Source organism: Gallinula chloropus, assembly GCF_964237585.1.
Source record: "Gallinula chloropus genome assembly, chromosome: 4".
Taxonomy (NCBI): Eukaryota; Metazoa; Chordata; class Aves; order Gruiformes; family Rallidae; genus Gallinula; species Gallinula chloropus.
Window position 1 is genome coordinate 14860853 of NC_140088.1, and position 23075 is coordinate 14883927.

At 42.6% G+C, this 23075-nt stretch overlaps 1 protein-coding gene across 1 annotated transcript; it reads left to right on the top strand.

Moving 5' to 3' along the window:
- Positions 1-849: 849 nt before the first annotated feature.
- THBS1 (thrombospondin 1) lies at positions 850-14135 on the top strand. Its single transcript, XM_084263781.1, has 22 exons — positions 850-966; positions 1131-1222; positions 1988-2565; positions 3088-3163; positions 3410-3606; positions 3818-3943; positions 5435-5528; positions 5847-6020; positions 6376-6552; positions 6858-7031; positions 7204-7331; positions 7452-7604; positions 8114-8332; positions 8883-8990; positions 9351-9510; positions 9894-10012; positions 11208-11442; positions 11795-12022; positions 12173-12444; positions 12863-12960; positions 13069-13208; positions 13877-14135. The coding sequence occupies exons 2-22, from the start codon at positions 1156-1158 to the stop codon at positions 13882-13884; spliced, it is 3531 nt and encodes a 1176-aa protein (XP_084119907.1). The 5' UTR covers positions 850-966; positions 1131-1155; the 3' UTR covers positions 13885-14135.
- Positions 14136-23075: the final 8940 nt, after the last annotated feature.

Genomic DNA, 23075 nt, shown 5'->3' on the forward strand with positions numbered 1-23075 from the left:
TCCAAACGGGGGCCAGAGTTAACGGGGATTTACGGTATTGGCCCCTTTGCAGTCCCAATGTCCCGTGTGCCGTGTATTGCCACCAGCGGGCAGGAAGAGCAGCTTGTCATTAAGTGAATTCAGCTAATTAAGTGAAGAGTGCTTTCATTAAGTGACTCAAGACAGCCAGAGGTAGCGGTGGTTCTCCCCGGCGTCCCAGCCGGGCCGCCGGCAGACACCTGCGGGGTGCGCCCCCTCGAAGCGCTGCTCCTGGGGTGCCCGGCGGCCGCAGGGGTACGGCCGGCCTGCGGCACTGCAGGGCCGGGCAGCGTTACCCCTCAGCCCGGGGCAGGGCTGGGACGCCGCACTGGGAGCGGCGGGGAGCGGCTGCCAGGCGCGGTTCGCCGCAGATTTGCGGGACGTGGGACCCCGACGGCCCCGCCCGCGGCTCCCCGCTGCCGGCGGGGAAGGCGACAAGGAGCCAGCGGCGTCGCGCCCGGCGTCGGGCCGAGGAGCGGCTGCCGGGCCCCGAAGAGACAAGCGCCGTACGAGCTCGCGGGGCGCCCCCAAGCGGCCGCCAGGCGGGAGCGGCGGGGCGGCCGCCCCGGTCCCCCCCGGTCGGCGGGGCACGACGGCGGCAGCGGGCCCGCCCCCCCAGCCCCGGCCCCCGCGGAACGCCGTCCCGGCCCCGCAGCCACCCGGCTCCCGCCTCCCGTTTCCTGCCCCGCCGCCGCTGATTGGCCCGCCGCGCGCCCAGGAATGCGAGCCACCCTTTAAAGCCGCGCGCGGAGCCCAGCGCCCGCAGTGTCCCGGCAGCGCCGCTCCCACCGGCCCCCGGGCGCGCTCCGACGACAGTCCCGACAAGAAGACGCCACCGCTCTTCGCCCTCTCTCGCCGGGACAGTCGAGGGCCGCCCGAGGATATTAGCTGCCAGTTCCCTGAGGCGCGGCAGGCCGGCGCTGCCCGCACGGATCGCTCTCCCCGGAGGTAAGTGCTGAAGCGGCTCCCGCCGAGCTCGCTGCGCCCGCCGAGGGCGGCGCGGGACACCTGCCCTGTCCCCGCAGGCTCCGGGGAGCCTCGGGAGCCGGCGGTGGGGTGGGTCCTGGGTGGGAAGGCAGCGCGGTGACCTTCCCCCCTGTCGCTGTCCGCAGGCTGGTTCGGAGACAGACCTTTGCCATGGGGCCAGCGACCGTTCTCTTCCTCCTCCTCGCGCTCGGCGCCTCGGAGGGCACGCGCGCTGCAGGTAAGCCCGGCTCTGCCCCCGGAGCCGGTAACTCCGCACTCGGAGCGGCCAGGAGCGGCGGGTACAGCCAAAACCACCAAAAAAACCCTTTTTGGTGTCTGCGTAGGCAATTGAAATCGTGCTCAGTGGTGAGGCACTCCAAAGCTTTCACTTAATAAAACTTTTTAATCTGAGCATCACCTAGTTGGGAACACAAAAGCTCCTCTGGTGTGGGATTGGTGTAACCCTCAGAAACAGGCGCTCACAGTCTCCAGGACTTGAGAGAATAGCTTGTCTACCTTTGTGTTGGGCAAAGAAAGATAGAAGCATGATGCAGGCACTGGCTGAAGAAGGGGTAGAGTAGGTATGCTGCTGTCATGGTGCTTTAGAGAAGCTGCTATTGTGCTTGCTGTCATTCTTCTGGACCAAATAAGCTCACTTTGCTATATCTGAGCATAGGAACATCGCAGTCTGGGCTTCTGTCTTATTTCTTCTCTGCTAGAGTCTAATGAGGTGCCAGAATGGCTGCTACCTTTGTGTGTCAGTCAGCGGGTACCTGGCACTCCTGTGCTGGCTGGCTCCTGTACAAGAATGCACATGTACTGCCACGGAGCAGCTCCTGGTGGGACCGCCGTACTGGTGGGGGGGCTGCTGCCTGTGGTCTAAGATGAGGTGGTGTACCTTGCATGGTAGGCACCACGAGCCAGTATGTTAAGTGATGCTGGGAGACGGGATTCAGATGCTTCTTGTCCCTTGCTCATGATGCTTGTTCTGATTTCTCCACAGAGTCTAGAAGCGATGATGACAGTGTCTTTGATCTCTTTGAACTCATTGGCTTCATGCGGAAGGGGGCTGGGCGCCGGGCACCTGGGGTATACCTGGTGAAGGGACCAGAATCCTCCAGCCCTGCTTACCGCATTGAAGATGCTAGTCGCATCCCTGCTGTCCCTGATTCCAAGTTCCAAGACTTATTAGATGCTATCCATGCTGAGAAGGGCTTCATCCTCCTCGCCACTCTCCGGCAAGCCAAGAAGAGTAGAGGCACACTGCTGTCTGTGGAACAGAAAGATGGCTCTGGTCATGTCTTCAGTCTAGTATCAAATGGCAAGGCAGGCACCCTGGACCTGAGCCTTTCTGGTGACGGCAAGCAGCAATTAGTGTCAGTAGAAGATGCTTTGCTAGCTACAGGACATTGGAAGAATATCACCCTGTTTGTGCAGGAGGACCGGGCTCAGCTCTATGTGGGATGTGAGAAAATGGAGAACGCTGAACTGGACATCCCCATCCAGAACATCTTCACTAGGGACCTGGCCAGCAGTGCCAGGCTCCGTATTGCCAAAGGGGGAGTCAATGACAACTTCCAGGTAAGACTTTCACTTGTGTTTTTTGGCTAGTATTTTCAGTCACCTGCCTTGAATGTTCATTTGCTACTCAAATAGCCTAGACAGCTATAGAGACACTGGTAATGGGGAGAAGGGGTTCTATTATGGGCTAGTCTGTATACATCTGACACAGATCACCTCCAGATCTACTTTATCCCTGCAAATCTAGACTTGCAGGGATAAAACCTTCTGCAGCAATAAGAAGGTCCTGAAGCTTCCAAGCGAGTAACTGCAGCTTCATCACTCAGGTTCTCATATAAGATCTAAACTCATAGCGCTTTTCCTTCCTGCCTGGAAAGTTGCCAGGTCCTTGTGATTGATAATGCGAATTTTAGGAAGCAGAGCTTTTATCATTCAGGAGAATTAAAGTAATTTCACTTTGCCATCTGGCATGAAATTACTCTTAATCTTATGTGACCTTAAGTGCTTACAAGCCCACTCCATGCAAGTTGTACTTCTTTCACTTGCAGTTGCAAGTAGCTGTAATTCTTCCTCTGTCCACAGGGATTGCTGCAGAATGTGCGGTTTGTGTTTGGAACAACTCTGGAAACTATCCTGAGGAACAAAGGCTGCTCCAGCTGTAAGTTTGCAATCTTCTGAACCCAATGACCTATTAAAAATAGGATTCCTCGTTATGTTAAAGACAAGTTCAAACAGAACTCGGAAGTATGCTGACATGCAAATCCATGTTACATAAGAAATAAGATTATATTTCTGGAGGCACCCTAATGAATCTGGTAACAGCTGTTTAGCAGGTGTTACGCTGGAATGATAAATGCACCTAGTAAAAAAATGCATTTACTTCATGTGTGTTTTTGTCTCTCAGCCACTAATGCGATCATTACTTTGGACAACCCCATCAATGGTTCCAGCCCAGCTATCCGCACTAATTACATTGGCCATAAAACAAAGGACATTCAAGCAGTCTGTGGCTTTTCCTGTGATGAACTAACAAATATGTTTGTAGAACTGCAAGGACTCAGGTCCATGGTTACAACACTTCAAGACAGAGTTCGCAAAGTGGTGAGTGTTAGTTAAATTCATGATACCTTTAATGGACGGGCACTTAGTGGGTGAATTATAACCTGCCCTTTAACAACCTGCATAAACTGTAATGACTTAACTCTGAGTTCTGTGGGAAAAGGGTGTGTTCTGTGTTACCTTCTAAGTAACTTCTAAGTACCTTCTTTCTACTTCTCTCCCCTGTGCCCCTCACCCCCCATCCTCCCCCAAGACTGAAGAAAATGAACTGATTGCCAAAGTGGTCCAGATCACTCCTGGAGTCTGCATTCATAATGGAATCTTGCACAAAAATAAAGAAGAATGGACTATTGACAGCTGCACTGAATGTACCTGCCAGGTAAGATGCTTCACACTCATAAATCCTCCATATATAAATTCCTGACTTGAAACTCAATGGATATTTCTAAATTACATTCTTTATTAGGAAGTGTGAATCCTACACAGAACTGGGCATGCTACAGTAGCCAGATGCTTATTCCATCCTACGTGATCACTAATGTTTTACAAAAGCTGTATTTATACAACAGCAGTATCTTAGACTTGTACAAAACATCACTTTGATGCAGCTGTTAACACAATTTCAGTTCTTCAGTTTGGGGAATGCCTGTATTCTTTACAAAATTCCTTGAGTAAAATAAATCGGCATCGATAGAACAAACTTATAGTACTATAAGCTGCGTTCCAGGGAACACTTCAGATCCACCTTCTGTCCTCACTAAACCTCCTACTGCCTTAGCAGGAAAAGACATTCCAGTATTGGATAAAGGATCTTAACAACAAATGTATAGGGTTATTCTTCAACAAATGTTTCTAGCTATGTCCTACTGGCTGTTGCTGTTAAACTACATGGAACAGCAATTCCTTTCAGATTTCAGTTTAGCTGTTTAAATCCCAGGGTCACTCAGCAAGATATTTAACCTTTGTGTTCTGCTTCTGTGGAATGTTGTAAAAGTACACCAAAATATACAGTTTCAGAGTTTCTTTAAACTCATGGCTTGCTCCCTGTAAGTGTGCCTTAATGAAAGCAAGTTGGAGTGCCAGTCTGCCAAAGAGTTAACTAGCATGCTTCTGTTTAGAAATTTGCATGTGAGCAAGCCAAGCCATCTCACAAAATTCTGCATCTCCTTCTATAGGTCTCTACATCTTTTGTTTTGCAGTTGGCAAATGATGCTGTGACTTGTGCACTTGCCTCATTCCTGCCCAACCATTGAGTTTTAGCTGTAATTGCCTTGATGTAGGCATTTGGTTGGGGAGATTAAAATAGTAACGATGAGAATTCTTTTAAGATGTCACCTTAAAGAAGCAAAACTATAGGTTCCCCTTCAGCATGGAGATTGGAGGTGGACATACATTCTTACGCAGCCTGCTTGGCTTAAAGATCACAGGCTCTAAGTATAAGTTATAGATTTCATGACTTTTGAGCAGAGTCCACTAAACTCACTTTATCTCTTACCACATAATCATCTTAAATCCATATTAACTGAAAAGAGAGTTGGTTGCTCATTGTTTCATTTGCCTTGAAGTCTGACCTCATACTTGGAGTATCACGTGATAACCTTTTACTCTAGCCAGTATCTGGTAGCTATCCTTGACCAAATTCTGCAAAACTAAAATACTACTACTACTACTCCTGGCTGAAAAACAACAGGCAAAGATGGGAATGAGATGAAGTTTGACTGAAAATATCCAGGACAAATCTTGGGTTGTATTAGCTCTAAATACAGGGGTCCTGGCTTTAGATGTGCTATTGGGTCTTTAAGTGCTGCAGAAAAGATCTCTTTATCATTCAGACTCCTTATGTTGTAATACTTCTCACATTTCTTTATAGAACTCTGCCACCATATGCCGGAAAGTGTCCTGTCCTCTGATGCCCTGTTCCAATGCCACTGTGCCTGACGGGGAGTGCTGCCCCCGATGCTGGCGTAAGTACTTAATACCGTTACACCCCCACAGCAGTGGCTTCGCCTAGCTAGACACCTACTCTAAAATATACAACTGGATGCAAACTTGCGTCACTGGAATAAGGTTAGCCTGACGCCTGTTAACCTCAGTTAATGGCTTAAGTGATGCGTGTGAGCACTGAAACAGTTGAGTTCATGGTCTTGACTTGTGCAAGAGGAAGATGCATGTGAGCTTTGAGAGTAGTTGTCCTTTTTTTTTTTTGTGGAGAGGGGTAGAAAAAAAGACTATGGAAAAAACACATACTTGGAGTCTTACTCAGAGCTGTATCCCCTCTGCAGCTAGCGACTATGCAGATGATGGATGGTCTCCTTGGTCTGAATGGACTTCGTGCTCTGTGACCTGTGGGAATGGGATTCAGCAGAGAGGACGATCCTGTGACAGTCTCAATAACCGCTGTGAGGGGTCTTCTGTACAGACTCGGACTTGCCACCTTCAGGAGTGTGATAAGAGATGTAAGTACTTATTCTAATCACACTGGTAACAAAACACAGATGCTTTTCTTGTCTTATTAACAACAGATTATCATGTAGCTCTGTCAGTGGGATAGAGCCTTGGCTTCTAGCTTTCAGGACTTATATTAGTTGGGTAAAGGGGAGGAGATGGCTAATACAGTAAATAAGCATGTTTCAGCACTGCTCCCAGGACAGAACCTGAGGCTGCTCTAGGTATCCAGGTTGTCTAGCTGATCTGTGACAGTGCTGAGACTATCCAATACAAATGAAGCCTCTGGTACTGGCTATGTCCTAGGTGCTGTGCAACTGAAGCCTGTTCTTCAGAAACTATTAATAACAAGTACTTCTTCCATAGTTAAACAGGATGGTGGTTGGAGTCACTGGTCACCATGGTCATCATGTTCTGTCACTTGTGGTGCGGGCATCATCACTAGAATTCGTCTCTGCAACTCTCCAGTACCGCAGCTGAATGGCAAACCTTGTGAGGGTGAGGCAAGAGAAAACAAACCCTGCCAGAAAGATCCTTGCCCAAGTAAGTGTGCCCAGATTGTAACTACTATTCAGTAGCTTAAACTGAACTTCCTGCATAGTTGCTATATAATCTGTTTCTTGTAATCTTTCTAAACTTAGAGATAGGCTAGGCAAAACCTCAGAGGTTATTTTCAGATCAAACTAAACAGTTTTCTGTGGGTTTTGAATGGAGTACATTAATTCTGTAATGTAAGTCTGTATAATGTCTAAAGTGCTCTTGCTACAAAAGAAATAGTCTGGAGTTGAGGAGAAACTAGTTGTTGAATGTAAAGTTAAACATATTCTCTAACTCCTGTCTCCCTTCAGTTAATGGCAACTGGGGACCATGGTCTCCATGGGATGCTTGCACAGTGACATGTGGAGGAGGACTTCAAAAACGTAGCCGTCTCTGCAATAATCCTGAGCCTCAGTATGGTGGGAAGACTTGTGTAGGTGAAGCTAGAGGGACTCAGGTCTGCAACAAACAGGACTGTCCAATTGGTGAGTAACATCTGAAGGTTGTGGATAATCTTGATAATATGAATTTAAAAAATTTTGCATACATCTGTAAAACACAAGTGTTAGAACTTTAAATCAGCCTATCAGCCAAACACAGTACTGTAGCAGCATGGTAGGCATCCCTCATCTTAACACTTTCTCACTTGTTTCTCAGATGGGTGTCTGTCCAATCCCTGCTTTGCAGGGACTACATGTACCAGCTCCCCTGATGGTTCCTGGAAGTGTGGTGCCTGTCCTGCTGGCTACCATGGTGATGGCGTCCACTGCCAGGATATTGATGAGGTAAGAAGATGAGTCCACCCCTTGAAAGGGAGTGGAAGAAAATAGAAAGGGGGAAATAAAATCTCAGTGTTTTACAACACTAACCATTGTTCTTCTCTATCCCAAACTTCTGTATTCCAGTGCAAAGAAGTTCCTGATGCCTGTTTTGTCTTCAATGGAGTGCACAGGTGTGAGAATACTGAACCTGGGTACAACTGTCTGCCTTGTCCACCACGTTTCACTGGGACACAGCCATTTGGTCGTAGTGTTGAAGATGCCATGGCTAACAAACAGGTATTGTCAATTTGAGAACTCTTCTGGGTTATGAAATCTCAAAGTTTCTAAACAAATGCACCTATGCATTTGAGGGAGGAAAGACCTGGTCCACTTAAAACAATCCTCTAATTTGGAACAGGAGTAGCATTGAGCTGTTTCTATTAGAGTTCAAAACGAATTTTAAAAATCACTGTCTTCCTCAGCCATGGAGGATTCAGATGTTATACATAATTTTAGGAGAGATACTTGGTAAGTATTCATTTATGATGCAACAATATGTGCCTTAGATATTCTAGTACTTGGTTCCATCTGAAAATAAGGTTTGAAGAAGAAAAATAATTTGTTCAGACTGTGATTGGAGTTCAGGAGTAGAAAAAATAACCATGAGCCTGTTCTCTTTTGTCTGATTGAAGAATCTCTAATCAAAACAAGCATATATTCCCCATGTTTTATTTGAATATCTGGCGGGGGAAAATGAGGCATAAAAAGGTCTTTCCAGTGGATTTAATTTCTGTGTGGTCTTCTAGGTCTGCAAGCCACGTAATCCATGCACAGATGGAACACATGACTGCAACAAGAATGCCAAATGCAATTACCTTGGCCACTTCAGTGACCCTATGTACCGTTGTGAATGTAAACCAGGCTATGCTGGTAATGGCATCATCTGTGGAGAAGATACCGACTTGGATGGGTGGCCAAATGAGAACCTTGTTTGTGTTGCCAATGCCACTTACCACTGTAAAAAAGTAAGTTTATCCTGCTTTCCCATCTACTGTTATAACAGCCTATCTGATAAATAAACAAAATGTTAGGCTTGAGGCATAAAGCAAGTCTCCAGAGCTATCAAACTATCCTCTCTGCAAACACAACTGGTCAAATACCCCTCTGATACTATTGTCAGGGTATTGCTGGGAGGCTCTCATTGTTGCTTTAAATATTCCTACAGTGGGGAGGAAGGGGAATGAAACCGGACAAATGTTTCTTCTAAACATTCTAAGCAGACTCTAGTTTAGCCCCTACCTGTATCAATTTTCCTCAGGCAGGTGTCTGTCTCCAGGGGAAGAAAGAGTAAGACTGTTGAAAGGAGCAACACTTGTTTTAAAAAATTATTTGAACTATGGCTTTCTAGGATTTATTCCCACAGTAATGACTAGCTAAAATTGAGATGATTGTAGTAAGATAACTCTTACCTGGTGGAGGTGGTATGATTTTTCCTAACACTTAGATCTTACCTGCTAAGTTCCTTACTGTAATCATGCCTGGCATAAACACACTTGTGTACTTTCTCCTTTCTAGGATAACTGCCCAAATCTTCCCAACTCTGGGCAGGAAGACTATGATAAAGATGGTATTGGTGATGCATGTGACAGTGATGACGATGATGATGGTATTCCTGATGACCGGGTAAGACAACACAAAAGAACAGCCTTTGAGAATACAGCTTTCCCATTCCCCTTCCTAAGGCTGGGGTCAAGTTTCTGAATTTAAGATTATGGGACCATTGGAAATAGCTGGCTCTGACAGCCATCCTAGAAACCTTTAGATATGCATAACTATGCAGACAAACCTGCTGCTGGTTGAGCTTTGGAATAGAATCTCAATCAGCCATTCCTATACTCATGCAAGCAATGGACTTTTTTGAGATAGGCAGGAAAACATTTAAAACTGAAATGCTTCTTTCACTCCCCTATGGTAGTACAAGCATAAGCAGAATCTGGTTAAAGCTTTAACTCCTAAAGCTTGACACCTTTCTTGTTCTTGCAGGACAACTGTCCATTCATCTACAACCCACAGCAGTATGACTATGACAGGGATGAAGTTGGCGACCGCTGTGATAACTGCCCCTACAATCACAACCCTGACCAAACTGACACTGACAACAATGGAGAAGGAGATGCATGTGCAGTGGATATTGATGGAGATGGTAGGTGGCCACTGATCACTCCCTTCAATTGTTTTCTAATTGCAGATTGATCAACTGTACCCAGTGTACCACTGATTCCTACCAGAAGTTCATCCCTGAACGCACAAAAGTTCTTTAGTGGTTTCAGAACATGCAGACTACTGAGGTGACAGTTGTATCTAATGGAAATTCACTTTGCAATATACACATTTTGGGACAGTTACATCCTAGTACAGGCAGAAGGAAGCATGTGGCATAGCTAGTGATGAGTCAAGCTTTGCAGCTTTTAAATGCTGCTCAAAATGCTTTCAAAAATCTATCAAGAAGTATGGGGTGGCTTTATATAGTCCTTTGCAGCATTTAGAGGTTTGAACTTCATTCATTATCTCTCCTTAATTTTTCAGGGGTCCTTAATGAAGTGGACAACTGCCAATATGTCTACAATGTAGACCAGAGGGATACAGACTTGGATGGTGTTGGAGATCAGTGTGATAACTGTCCACTGGCACACAATCCTGACCAGGTAGGGAATTTGCATTTAAGATGAGACTGGTATTACAAAAAATATAGTATGTTGTGTACTGTGGAAAACACTTTAAGTTGCAGATAAAATTTGACTTGTCATTCTTATTAATTTTCCAAATGGTGATGTTTATTAACACACCTTTACAGTTCAAAGAGGTGCTAGGTAATTTTTCACACGTAACTGTAGTAAAGATCTGAGAGACTGGTGCATGTACTTGTCTCCTAAACATTTTCTTTTGGTTTGTTAGTTGTACTGGTTCTTATAGTAAGGCAATGAAATTCCTGGGAGCATCATATGCAATATAGGTAGGTACGAACTACTGTCTTCATAGCCTGTAGTACTGTGCTCACATAAACACAGAACACTTCTATCAGTAACTTGACAGTGGTGCAGGTTGCTTCTCTAAGGAAAAAATGTATTCTGACACTTAAAATTCCCCTTCATAAAAATCTAAGGGGAACCCAGCTTCTCACGCAACTTACTGTTTCAAAAATGTTTGAAGGCAGGAGTACGTAAAGCCTGTATCATCCTGTCAAGTAGAAGGCTCTAAGTTTAATAGCTTCAGGGACATACCTGGAATGTTTGAAGGGTTAGAAAAGCTGTTTCAAATCACTAGAATCTAGTGCAGCATGGCTGTGTAGCTGAAAAGCAGTGTTATGTCAAGGATTTAAACAGATAACACAAAATTTCTTAGTCTTTCTTGCTTTACTACTTCCCCACCTAAGCATGCAAAGTGCTTTCCAGGCAATATTTGTCTTAACATCTTGAAATCTTAATACAAGACTCTAATGGCTTTTCAAACTTGCTTCTAATCACATTCTAGAAGCAGTGATTTTTAGATTTCAAATGGCAGAACTAGGAGCTAATTGAACTGTGTGGTATGCCTTCTGTCTACGCCAACACCAGGGTCAGTGACAAAACCATTAGACTAAAGCTTGAGGCAGCCTCAGAGATGACATAAGACAAAGGTGATGACCACACTACTTTCTGCTGCTGTGGATTCAAATTAAAAACAGGGCAACACTAAAGCAGCTCATAAGCAGTTAGCACAGGCAGCTTTAAGCGTGTAGTAATCCTAACACCTCACTACATCCACAGAAAACCCAATTAATTCTTGCTATTAAAACTCTTATTTCCCCCTTTCTTTAAGGTGGCTTTAAAAAAAAAAAATGTTCTTTTCTTCCCTTTGTAGGAAGACACTGATTCTGACCGCATAGGTGATGAGTGTGACAACAATCAGGACATAGATGAAGATGGCCATCAGAATAATCTTGATAACTGCCCGTATGTGCCCAATGCTAATCAAGCTGACCATGACAAGGATGGAAAAGGTGATGCCTGTGACCATGATGATGACAATGATGGCATCCCAGATGACAAAGATAACTGCAGATTGGTAGCCAACCCAGATCAAGCTGATTCTGATGGTAAGATACTCTTAAAGTGTTACTATGATACTGGGTATCTTCCAGTAGTTTGGAATTACTTTTTTCCACACTACTTAGGATTAGGCAAAACTTCCGGGTAGCAAAAAGATAGAATGCCTGTATTGTTATAGTGCTCCTCAGGACTAAGGAGCAATGTAAAAATGACCACATATTAAACTTACTAAGTCACTATGAGGCTGGAATGAAAGGATACATAGTGGCTGTTGGGGCTTCCACAGTGTTTGCCCCCAGTACCTGCACAGAGATGCACAATTAAATTTGAACTCCAAGTTGTATGACCTGGAAACAAACAACAGTGGTGATATAATGGTGAAATACTTGTGTCCTACAGGTGATGGACGTGGAGATGCTTGCAAAGATGACTTTGACCAAGACAGTGTGCCAGACATTGACGATATCTGCCCTGAAAATGTAGACATTAGTGAGACTGACTTCCGAAGATTTCAGATGATTCCCCTGGATCCCAAAGGAACCTCACAGAATGATCCAAACTGGGTTGTTCGTCACCAGGGTAAAGAACTGGTTCAGACAGTCAACTGTGACCCTGGCCTTGCAGTCGGTAAGGGGAAAATTTTAACTCTTAATGGGTGTTAAGCTGTTTGGTTTTTGACTGGAGGTGGGGAGGGAGAGGGGAAGAGAACTTGAGCATCTACTAAGGAGTTGTTTGCAAGTCACAAAAGCCTAAAACTTTCTTCTAATGGCCCTGTAGGTTTTGATGAATTCAATGCTGTAGACTTCAGTGGCACCTTCTTCATCAATACAGAAAGGGATGATGACTATGCTGGCTTTGTATTTGGCTACCAATCCAGCAGTCGCTTCTATGTTGTCATGTGGAAGCAGATCACCCAGTCTTACTGGGACTCCACACCAACCAAAGCTCAAGGCTACTCAGGCCTCTCCATCAAAGTTGTGAATTCTACCACTGGTCCAGGAGAACACCTTCGGAACGCTCTGTGGCACACAGGAAACACCCCTGGCCAGGTAAGTGTGGTATTTTGATAGCCTGCCCTACAATGCAGAAGAGTAAGTTGTTCTTTCAACAAGTTCAAGTGTTTCACAGGAGTCTACACACACAGATCATAATGGCATAGCCTTCTTGGCCAAGGCCAGTAGCTTTGCATGATTGGGGATAATTAGAAAGTATTTCATAAAATAAACAGGACTCCAAGCTTGGTCTTTCCAGCAGCAATGAATCAAGTGTTTCTGGAGTTATGGAGTAGTGCCCTGTGTATATATAAAAAGTAAACTTAAATGCAGTTGATTTCAGACACCATTAGAGAGCCTAATGACTGACTTTAATATTTTTCTGATCATAATAATGATTGTCAAGGCACCTTCATGTCAAAACAATGGTTATGTTATCTCAGGCCTTTGGTTAATACAAAAAATTCTTTTGTAGGTGAGAACTTTGTGGCATGACCCTCGTCACATAGGGTGGAAAGACTTCACTGCATACAGATGGCGTCTTAGCCATAGACCAAAGACTGGTTACATCAGGTGAGTATTATCCTTTTATCCTAAGGAATTATCACAAGGAAAGTGGATGTCTATAAAAACAAACCTAACAAGTTTGTCAAAGATAGCTGACCTATTGTCTCTTTGTAGGGTTGTAATGTATGAAGGGAAGAAAATCATGGCAGACTCGGGACCAATCTATGATAAAACCTATGCTGGTGGTCGGCTAGGATTGTTTGTCTTCTCTCAAGAAATGGTGTTCTTCTCAGATCTTAAATATGAATGCAGAGGTAAGGGAAAATCTTTTGTATTTAGGAGACCTTATATAAATGAATTGGCTCAAGATAGCGGCTCTTGAAAAACAGAATGTATCAAGAGATAAGAATCAAAAGGGAAAGATCACCAATGATATTTCATGGCTCAATGTCAAGTGAGATCTGCAGGTAGAAACAGGACAGCTTTTTGATAAACTCTTCATAGTTAAAAGCTTAAATGTATAAAATCTTAGGTATATTTCTATCTTGTTATTTCAAAGTATCAGAAATCCATATTGAGTTCCAGATTTGAAATACTCTTAAGTGACTGGAATGAATCAACACAGCTGAAAAAGTCTAAGGTGTGGAAATACAACTATTGGACTGTAGCAAGCAAGAGCATAGTATCTGACATGCAAAAAAACCCCAAGATTTCCTTAAAAGCAAGCAAAGCAGAAGGTTGTGCATAGGCTGCACTGCCATAGTTCAGTGGAAATAAGCGCGTATGACTGGTTCAGGCGCTCTACTGGTCTTAAATTGCGACTTCTATATCTCATGGTTATATAGACTAGATTCTGAAGTCTACCTTGAGTACCTCCAGTTTTCTCTACCAGTATTGTTTAAAAATGTGTCTAGGCATTAATATCTAAGATGTAATCACAGAGAACACACAGAAATATTAACATATTATTATTTTTTTTCAGATCCATAATCGCAAGGTTATTGGATGCAGAGACTATTTAAAAATGCTGGTATTGCACCTTCTGAAACGTTTAGCCTTACAAATCCTGGGACCATTATATTATTCCTTCCTTTCTTCTTTCTGCATAAATGTGGACTCGAAACACATGACCTGCCTCAAGAGAATGCTTTTGAGAACAAAAGTGAGAACATACTTGGTATCTGACCTCTGCTGAAGTGGAAGGAAACAAACGTGTCTTGCAAATGAGAATTGTCTTCACTGAACAAGCACACTTCTTTCAGTAGGAAAGACATTTGTTTGCTGTTTATCACAGTGCAGTGTCACTGCCTCAAACTGGAGGTCCCATGGAGTAGCATTTTGTAAAAAGAACATCTTTGGATGTGCTGTGGACTACTTAAACTGAAGACCTTTCATTGTGTGTGTGTGGGGAAAGGGTTTTTGGGTGGGAGGGTGAACTCTAAGTCTTTTCTTATGGGGAGAAGAATCTTTAATGAGCGCTGCGCTACCTTGGTTTACATCCATTTAACTTGGAGAAAATATTATCCTTTTATGTCATATCTTTCAGATGAAAACACAGCCTTTTACTTGTGAGCTGGATCAGCTGTTCAAGTATACAGGTCAAAACAGATAACCTAAAAATTATTTCTGTGGTGGGAGGGGGAAGGAGGGTAAAAACTGGCACACTGGATCACATCAGGTTTGGATGAACCGGGATTTACAATTAGGTTCTGTTTTTTCCTCATTAGATGCAGATCTTTCTTACTTTTCAATGTTTTCTTTTGGATATGGTGCCAGAAAGCACTGCCATCTCAGCTAGCACTTTGCTGTCCTTCAGAAAACCAGCATGTGCTTCACTTTTTATGGTTAAAAAGGCACAAAAACAATAGTAATGAAAACATTCCTTTTCTACATGCCGTAGAGGCTTTAAACCCCCTGCTTCTTTGGAGGGGAAGAGGCCTTTAGATAAAATACTAAAACTGTAAAATATTTATTTTTACCTATCCTTGATATTGTAATGGCTGAGGGATTATTGATTAAAACAAGAAATGCGTCAAGACTATCCACCCAATCATTGTTACAAGTCTTCATGACTGTAAGATTGTAAATACAGATTATTTATTAACTCCGTTCTATATTGAAGCTAGAGTGGTTTTAGTTGGGGGGGGGGGGATGAAAAATCTTGTCTGGAGAAGATAATGGTGATGTATTTGTTACAAAGAGTGATTTTTTTTGTTTTGTTTTGTTTTAATTATTATTTTTTCCCATAAAGGCTTGGAGGTGCAGGGAAAAGTGTTGGGGTAGGGAATAGGATGCTTGTTTTTTCTCAGTCCAAGCTCAGTGTTGGCTTGTCCTGTCTTTATGCAAGGCAACTGGCAGCCTAGTGGGCAACTGTTCTGCTGTGCTAAACCCTGAGTCCCTTTAGATGGTAGTGGTTCCTGCCTCCCATCCACAGAGGTCAGGGAATGCCATTTACTACCTTAGTGGTTATGCAGTGCTGGGAAATGTATGCTGTGCTTAACCACTGGTCAAAGCCTGCCCTGAGGAGTCTACAGAAGGAGGCAGGATGACCATTGAAATGGGCACACACCAATTACTGTAATCAGCGGTGTGCTGCCACAAAAGGAATTCTTCATGGACTAGGCAGAATTTCAGGAGCTCCTTGCAAAAGAGGGAAAGGGCTTGATGTACATTAACAAAAGACTGTTTTCCCTGGTAGAAGGGGCAGCATCCTTATATTTCCTTGTCATTTCAGGAAAGGAGAAGAAATTAACACAGTGAAAGTTTTACGTACAAATATTACCTCATTGTTGTGTGACTGAGAAAAATCTTTGGATTAAGCAGAGTTCAAATGTCTAACAAAGTTTAAAGCTACTGTAGTACTAAAGTTAATGCTGTACATAGTCAAAATTTCTTTGCAGAAAATGTATTCCCAGTAAGGAAATGGCATTGGAAAAAAAAATGTCAAATACAATTTCTAATGTTGTGTTTATATTTTTTCCTGTCATCTTGTATACCATTGCTTGTATTTTTATAAATTATTTTTCTCATTGCCATTGTAATAGTTAATCACATAATTGTGTAGATACGCTATTTAAATAATTTATCATGAAATGCTACCTGTAGAGTTAGTATTTCTATTTTTATAAAATGTTTGCACACTGAACTGAAGATTTTTTGCTTCCCTCTTCCCAATGTTTTTGCTAGCATAATTTTCTAAGAACATGCTTTTTTTGTAAACATTTTTAACCATTTTCCCTTTCAAAGTTGTGTAAGTTGTACAATAAAGCTTGTTACATACAAAGAACAATAAACCAACAAGGACATTTATATTTATACCTTGGTGCCCTGGTCTTATTCAGTTTGTAATATGTGATCTGCTACCATCTAAGACCATCAGAAAGGTCTTGCTTTGACATGACTACCCTCTTTGTGCTGAAACTATGACAAAAGGGGATGTACCTGAGCTTTCAGCCTAGCTGTGACACCTTGTTCACCTGATGGCACTTCTCCAGCTTGGTAGCATGGCCAGGTGGCAAATTTGATGCTGAAGCCTTTTGTTAAATGCAGCTGTGGCCATCCTGCCCTTGATGAACCCCCATAGCAAAACCCTCTTTGAGGGATTTTAATCATCCCCAGGCAGGCTTATCCCTTGTTTCTCTCACATGAAGAGGCAGCAGCATGACTGGCTCTAGGGGCAGATTGGTATCTGTTAATATCTCTTCTAGACTGAGACTGTGGCTGTGATCAAAAAGCTGATGATGTGGCACTACATCAACAGCTGGAACATGCTGCTAAATATAAGAACAGTCAAGACTGGGGCTCACTTTTTACTTAGAGCAGCAGTTTGTCTCACAAGCCCTTTAGCAAAGCCAGGTGGTATATTAGGACTGCTAGATATTCATGAGAATTGTATTTAGGGGCTCGTGCAGGTACATGAGATTAATCTTTACACCTCCTTTTCCTGGGGATGAGGAGTCCTGTTCTACAAAGGTTTTTTTTTTCCTATTTTGCTGCCACTAAATTTTTGAGGACAGTCCTGTGTACTTTATCCCACTGGGAATAAGGAGAGAAAAAAAGACTCCTGACCTATTGCTTCCAAAATACAAGTGGCTGCTGAATTTCTGTCCTGGTCAGTTACAGGGTTCTCTGCTTCACTTTTCTGGAGTTAGATATGACAGTCTCTTGTGGGAACACACCATCAGTGTAATCGATCTGACGTTATCTGGGCCTGCTGTACCAAAAGTCCTGCAGGTCTGACCTCTCCTTGCCTCTCAGGGGGACTGAGAGCCAGAACTACAAGCAATGAATTTCCTTCCAAGAGAAATCTCTTTTCTGTACTTACAGGAAGTTTTAGATACTCTGGGTCTAGGAAGCCAATTAGCTGTATGAACAGATGTATCTATGTATGGATACATGTAGATGTTAAGTTTTAAAAAGAAGCCTGCTGCTGATGTGGGAGAAGATAGCCTTGGCAGCCCATTCCAGTGCCCTTGTCTGAGCCCAAGCTGACCCTTCATAATAATTCATTGCATGTATTTATGTGGCTTATATCAGTGTAGCATCTGAATTGCGGATGGTACATGCCTTAGCATCATAAAGGCGAGCCACATGCCTTGTATTCAGCGGTAGGTGAAGTCCACCCACTTATTGCTTGGGGAATGTGAATACAATGGGACAGAAGAGCTATGGATGAGGTAAGTTAGGCCTGTACTTGCCCAACACAACAACTGTTGAAGAAAAACTAAACAGGAAGAACACGGAGATGCATGGAAAATGCCCCTGCTCCACAGGGTAAAATCTCCGTAGGTGAAGCCTGTGGGAAATACGCTGTTCCCAGCTCCCTGGAGTCATGTCAGTGGGAAACATAAGTGCACCAGCTCCTGCATGCTGCTTCTAGTGTTGTTGGGTACTTGGCCAGCTTTTTTGACCAAAACCAGGACAGTAATCTTTGGGCTTCATGCTACTCCAGAGTGCAATGTTTTCTTACCACAGCATGCTCTTCTCAGAGCCCATGCAAATACAGTAGCTTAAGTTTTCAAGTCATCATCTATGTCCAAGAGGTATTGAAGGTTAACATTAAATTGTTGTGGAAAGGATTGCTGAGATTATAGAAGAAAGCATATTAATACAACCACAGCAGGAGTTCTTGCTCTTATTTATCATTTTTTCCAAGAAAGGACAGGTGCACAAAGCTGTGTGAATGTTTAAGCAGAAAAGAAGAGAGCTCACTGAAGTGTTTGGCAAGCAAAAGTCTTAAAGATTAAAAACTTCCATAGGAAGTCCAGAAGATTAGACAAGTATCATGGAGAAACTTGGATTTTCAAATTTAGACATATCCCAGGAAGCCCAGCCATCATTTTTCTTTAATTTTTCAACTCCTTTCCAATTTAGGAACTTCTAGTTTATGCAACACATACAAGAGCTGAACAGAGTGCTGCTTAGGCACTGAGTCAGTCTCCCTTGATGCTTCCACCCACAAAATGTGTATGGAGACACCATTTCAGTGTTATTGTAAAATTAGGGTAGAATGCCTCTGGCAATACCCTTCCCACCAAAACTATGCATACCAATTACACAAAGCAAACAATAGGAAAATAATGGCATAGAACAGCATTTTCAAAAGAAGAGAGCAAAGTTTTAAGTGGAGAAATAAAAAGGTTCAGAATGGTTGCCTTTAAATACAAATTATTCATGCTAGAAATTAATACACACTTGTGAGCATTCCAGTTTGCTTTTTTAAAAAAATATAACAGATAAGGTACTGCAGATTCAATTGCAAGCAGTGAACTATTCCACATAGACTTAAATGACAGGGAGCCTTTTATTCTAACTACAGCAGCTGGATTCCAGCCAATCCCTCAATGAAACGTATAATTGGATAACTGTAGGTTATAGCATTAGTATTATTCAAGCGCCTCTATTCTATTTAAAAAGGAAACAGTTTTTCTGACCTTTAAATCTACCTACAAATGAAAGAGCCATTAATTCTCAATAAATAAATCTGTTGGAAATTAAAAATTAAAAAAAAAGTCACAGGTATTATTTTACCTAGATTTCAAAAACCTTCATAATTTAACCACTTCCCAAGCATCTGCCAAACCACCTTGTCTTCTGTGCCTACCTTTCAAAATGTGAGATTCCCAGAGGTGGGGGTCTTTTTTTGCAACTGGGGGAGGAAGCACTCTTGGAAGTCTGAATAGCGTGGCAGATTTTGAACCTAAAAAGCAAAAGAGAGATCTCACATAGAGCTGCAGTTAGAAAGCCTTTCTCAGAAGTGAAACAAAGCAAAGAAGTGCATTCTCATATTATTTGCTGAAAATTCATCTCCAAAATAGAGTGGTTTAATAAAATATTTTTAAATTTTTACTGATACTGAAATTACAGAAATTGAGCTGCAAACAACAGCCCCTCGCCTATCCCTCTCTGACTGGGTTGTAAAATTGCACCCTTCCCAGCCCAGGAATTACTGGCATACTTTTTCACACTTCCAGACTAGTCCTTGCTACTCTGACGACATGTTGAAGCAGCCCTTTCCTCTCTGATCTATGCAGCAGATAGTTTTTGCCCAGCCTGTTTTCACTCTGCGCTCAGCATGCCCACAGACTCTGCAGGAGCTCTGCACGGGAAGTGAGAGGGAAAACATGCACTACAGACCCACAAAGCAGATACCAGCCGTCGTCTGGCTTGGGGGGAAAAAAAAAAAAAAAGCATTTTGGCTGAGAAGTTTTGTGGGTTTGTTTGGGTTTTTTTAATGGTGAAGCTGGAAATTTTTCACCCTTCGATAGAACAACTTCAATTTAAGCTTCAATTCGGGGCATTTAAGAATAACTTCACTTCTGTTACCATTTTTGTGTGCAGTCAACAAATGTCCTTCTTTTAAAAAATCAGGATATTAAGTCTGTCGCTTCTTTGAAATGGCAAAGACCCTCAACCATGCTAAATCTGTGTAATAACTGCAAAACCGGAGTGAACGTCTCATACCATTTCACTATACTGAAATCACCACTACAGTACTTTAAATGCTCCTACCGAAATATATATATTTATAGTATATATATTAAATTAATACATATAATTTTTATCTGCTTATGTATATACACACATACAGTTCATGAAAATTATTGAATCACCCTTATTTTCCTCTTTCAGGGTATTCCTGAAGTATTCTTTCAGAGGAAAACACTATGGAGTTTGTAATTTAAGGGGCCAAACCATGCAGCATCGAAACATGCCCACTGGAGCAAATCACTATCGACATCTGAGCGCTGGTCGCCATGAACACCAGCACTGGATATGTATTGCTGAGGAGTCTCAGTGACAATGGCAGAATGGTTTGGTCATATATTGCTCACAAAAAAGACACAAGCACACCAAAATCTTCTCTTCATGGGTATGCTGCTTTCACCAATAATAAGGTTTTGGAACAAAACTATCTATTTTGTGCCGTAAAATCAAAATGCGAAATAACATAAGGAGTAAAAACCAGCAAAAACCTGCACACATACATGAAATTTCTTATTCCTCAATATAAAACAGATCTCAAAGCCCAAGAGTCAGAGGAAAACTTTAAAAATCAGTCCCTGGTGCTCTGCTGTGTTTTTGGGAGGAATGGAGCTACGAAAGACTGTAAAGCAGCTAGTTGTCAGAATCTTTTTTACCCAATATAACTTATGCTGAATGAAGGTTTGTATTCTGGAAAACCTGCTTCCTAATCCTGAGTTAGGCTGAAAATGAAAAATCATTTAAATATCTTCATCATCTCTGCTGCATCACTCCCCGAGGAGAAGCTGCCGCATTCCAGTGCAGCTGGAATTCTAGCGCTGAGCTCGACGAGGGGTTATTGCAGGTCACAAACCCAGAGACACTGGAAAAACAAAGAGAAACCCTATGAATCCTCCTGGGATCAACATCCCTTTTACCCTGAGATTGGCGATGTTTTGGCAAATGACCTTGACTATATTTTATATACTATCTCCAGGACTCTGTACCTCATTCAAGTAAATATGTTTTACCAAATAATTTTATTTCCTATGCTTTTACTCAAGGCTGAAAGGAGGGCTTGAATTGATATTTCACATCAAGCAGGAAATAAAATCTTCCCAAAGAACTTGTTATTTAATACAACACAGTAGCAACCAAGCTACAGATAAATGTTAAGTCAGTAAATTTTGACACAACCTCTGAGTTCGGTTATTGACCCTAAGCTCCTTCAGAATCGCATTTCATGAGCACTAGCTCCCTGAGGTCTGCAGTGACTTCGGCTGGTGCAGGGTGCTCAGCACGACTCAAGACCTGAAGCAATCAAGTTCCTGTTCAGAATATACTCTTTGAGTCGATAGTCCTTGCTCGCCCCTGAAATGCCAGATGTGAAAAAAACTTGTAGTCGTGGCTTCAGGAATACTGTAAGGCTTAGTCAGCAACAGGCTCTTCCTTGAGGATGCCAGGAAAAGCTTTTTCATAACACCGAGAGATTTACGATAGTTAAATAAACCAGAAAAGAAATAATTCATTATTATTTCTCTTAAGGTACATTGTAGATATTCTACATATAAACTTGAAACAGAACTTAAACTTTTTTCTTCAAAAAACTATCCAAGCACTTTAACACTGTTTTTGAGAAGGACTCTATAAAACATGAATTCCATGTGAAAATAACTGGACCGTGGAAAGATTCCAGCCAGTGGACAGTCCTGCACAAATATCATACAGGCACAGAAAATGCTCTTGTAATAATTCTGTCAGTATTGCTTTGATCATATTTGTGGTAAAGAAATTTTTAAGAAATATATCTAGGTGAGATTTGCAAAGCTCCATGAAATGTATTTACAGCAATCCTATGCAGAGCAATGGGACAATGCAGAACAGCCAAATACCCATGGATTTGTTACTGCTGTTGCAAAACAAGTTATAGTATCCAAAAATAAAGGAATAAATAGCAATTGCTTGTCACAAATATAGTGTCCCATTTACATTTTTAATTAAAAGAAAGTAGGTTGGATTCTGATCTCTCTTATATCCATCCACACAATTGCCACTTCCTCGGGAGTGTACATCCACTCAGACTGGCAGCTCTGTAAATGTCATTAAAATCTGGGCCAATATGTGTATTAACTTTAACAGTCAGATTAGTCCAAATAAGGCCTGTGCCATAACACAGCCATTGTATAGTTAACATTATATCCATACATCTTTTCTTGTCACATGTTAAATGGCTACAATAGTATCTGAGAAAGAATATGTCCTTTTCGCTTGTGTCAAATGAGAGCATGGCACCGGGAAAATCTACTCAGTCTTTGCCATATGATCTCTCCTGACTCCCCACCACCACTATCAGAAAAATCCCACACCAAAAAAACTAAAACTTTAAAAGAGAACAAGGTTGTTTAATAATTTCTCATACTACAGTGCATGAAATGAAAAACTGACCATCACCTCAGTAAGTAAGTAGAAAATTCATGAGTAGACAAGCAAAGACAGTAAAGATTAAACAAGCAAAAACTTGTAATGAATTTTTATTGTTATCTCAAACACAAAGCAGCTGTACTACCCTCCCCCAGCTGGCCATTACTATAAGTTTTCACAATCCAGTAACTAGCCAAGCTTCTCAACTCCTTCACTTTTAGTCCCATCAAGACGTCACGAGGGATTGCAGCCTTTCATCACTCACTCACTCTTCTTAACCAGAGGATAAGATTGTTTGCTATACATTTATGCTCTTGCACTTCTTGTGCTCAAGAATCAGGCACAGCCGAGCAGACGGTGCTGATGTTCTGATCCAGCAGGGGACTTGTACAAGTCTTTACCTTCAATCAAACCAGCAGCCCAGCAGACAGCCTCGGGACAGGTGACTGGATAGGTGTCAGCAGTCAGACAGGGTACAAGCTCCAGCAAACTGCACTAGGATAATGGGAGGCCAGGTTTTAGCTAACAACATGTAAAAAAGTAGGTTATGTGTAAAGGAGGAAAGAAAATTATTTGTAAAGGTTGTAAAAGTACATCACACTATGCCCACATACCCAAGAGTCAGGCCACTGAGGAACATCAGAATAACCAGCAGATCGATGAGGCTGAGTGTAGTGGCTCAGGTGGATCTGAACTGGCAACATAAGGGTTATTTATAGCTCATTGGGCCCAGGACACCCCAGGCCATTGAGGAAGAGATGCAACGTATAGATGGGGTTGGATCAAGGGGTGGACTT

What these genes read in the sequence shown, in the direction of transcription:
- THBS1 (XM_084263781.1), top strand. Translation starts at nt 1,156, where the DNA reads ATGGGGCCAGCGACCGTTCTCTTCCTCCTCCTCGCGCTCGGCGCCTCG. An exon ending in CAAACAGGACTGTCCAATTG is followed by an intron (nt 7,032 to 7,203) that starts GTGAGTAACATC and finishes CTTGTTTCTCAG; the next exon opens with ATGGGTGTCTGTCCAATCCC. An exon ending in ATGGTATTCCTGATGACCGG is followed by an intron (nt 8,991 to 9,350) that starts GTAAGACAACAC and finishes TTGTTCTTGCAG; the next exon opens with GACAACTGTCCATTCATCTA.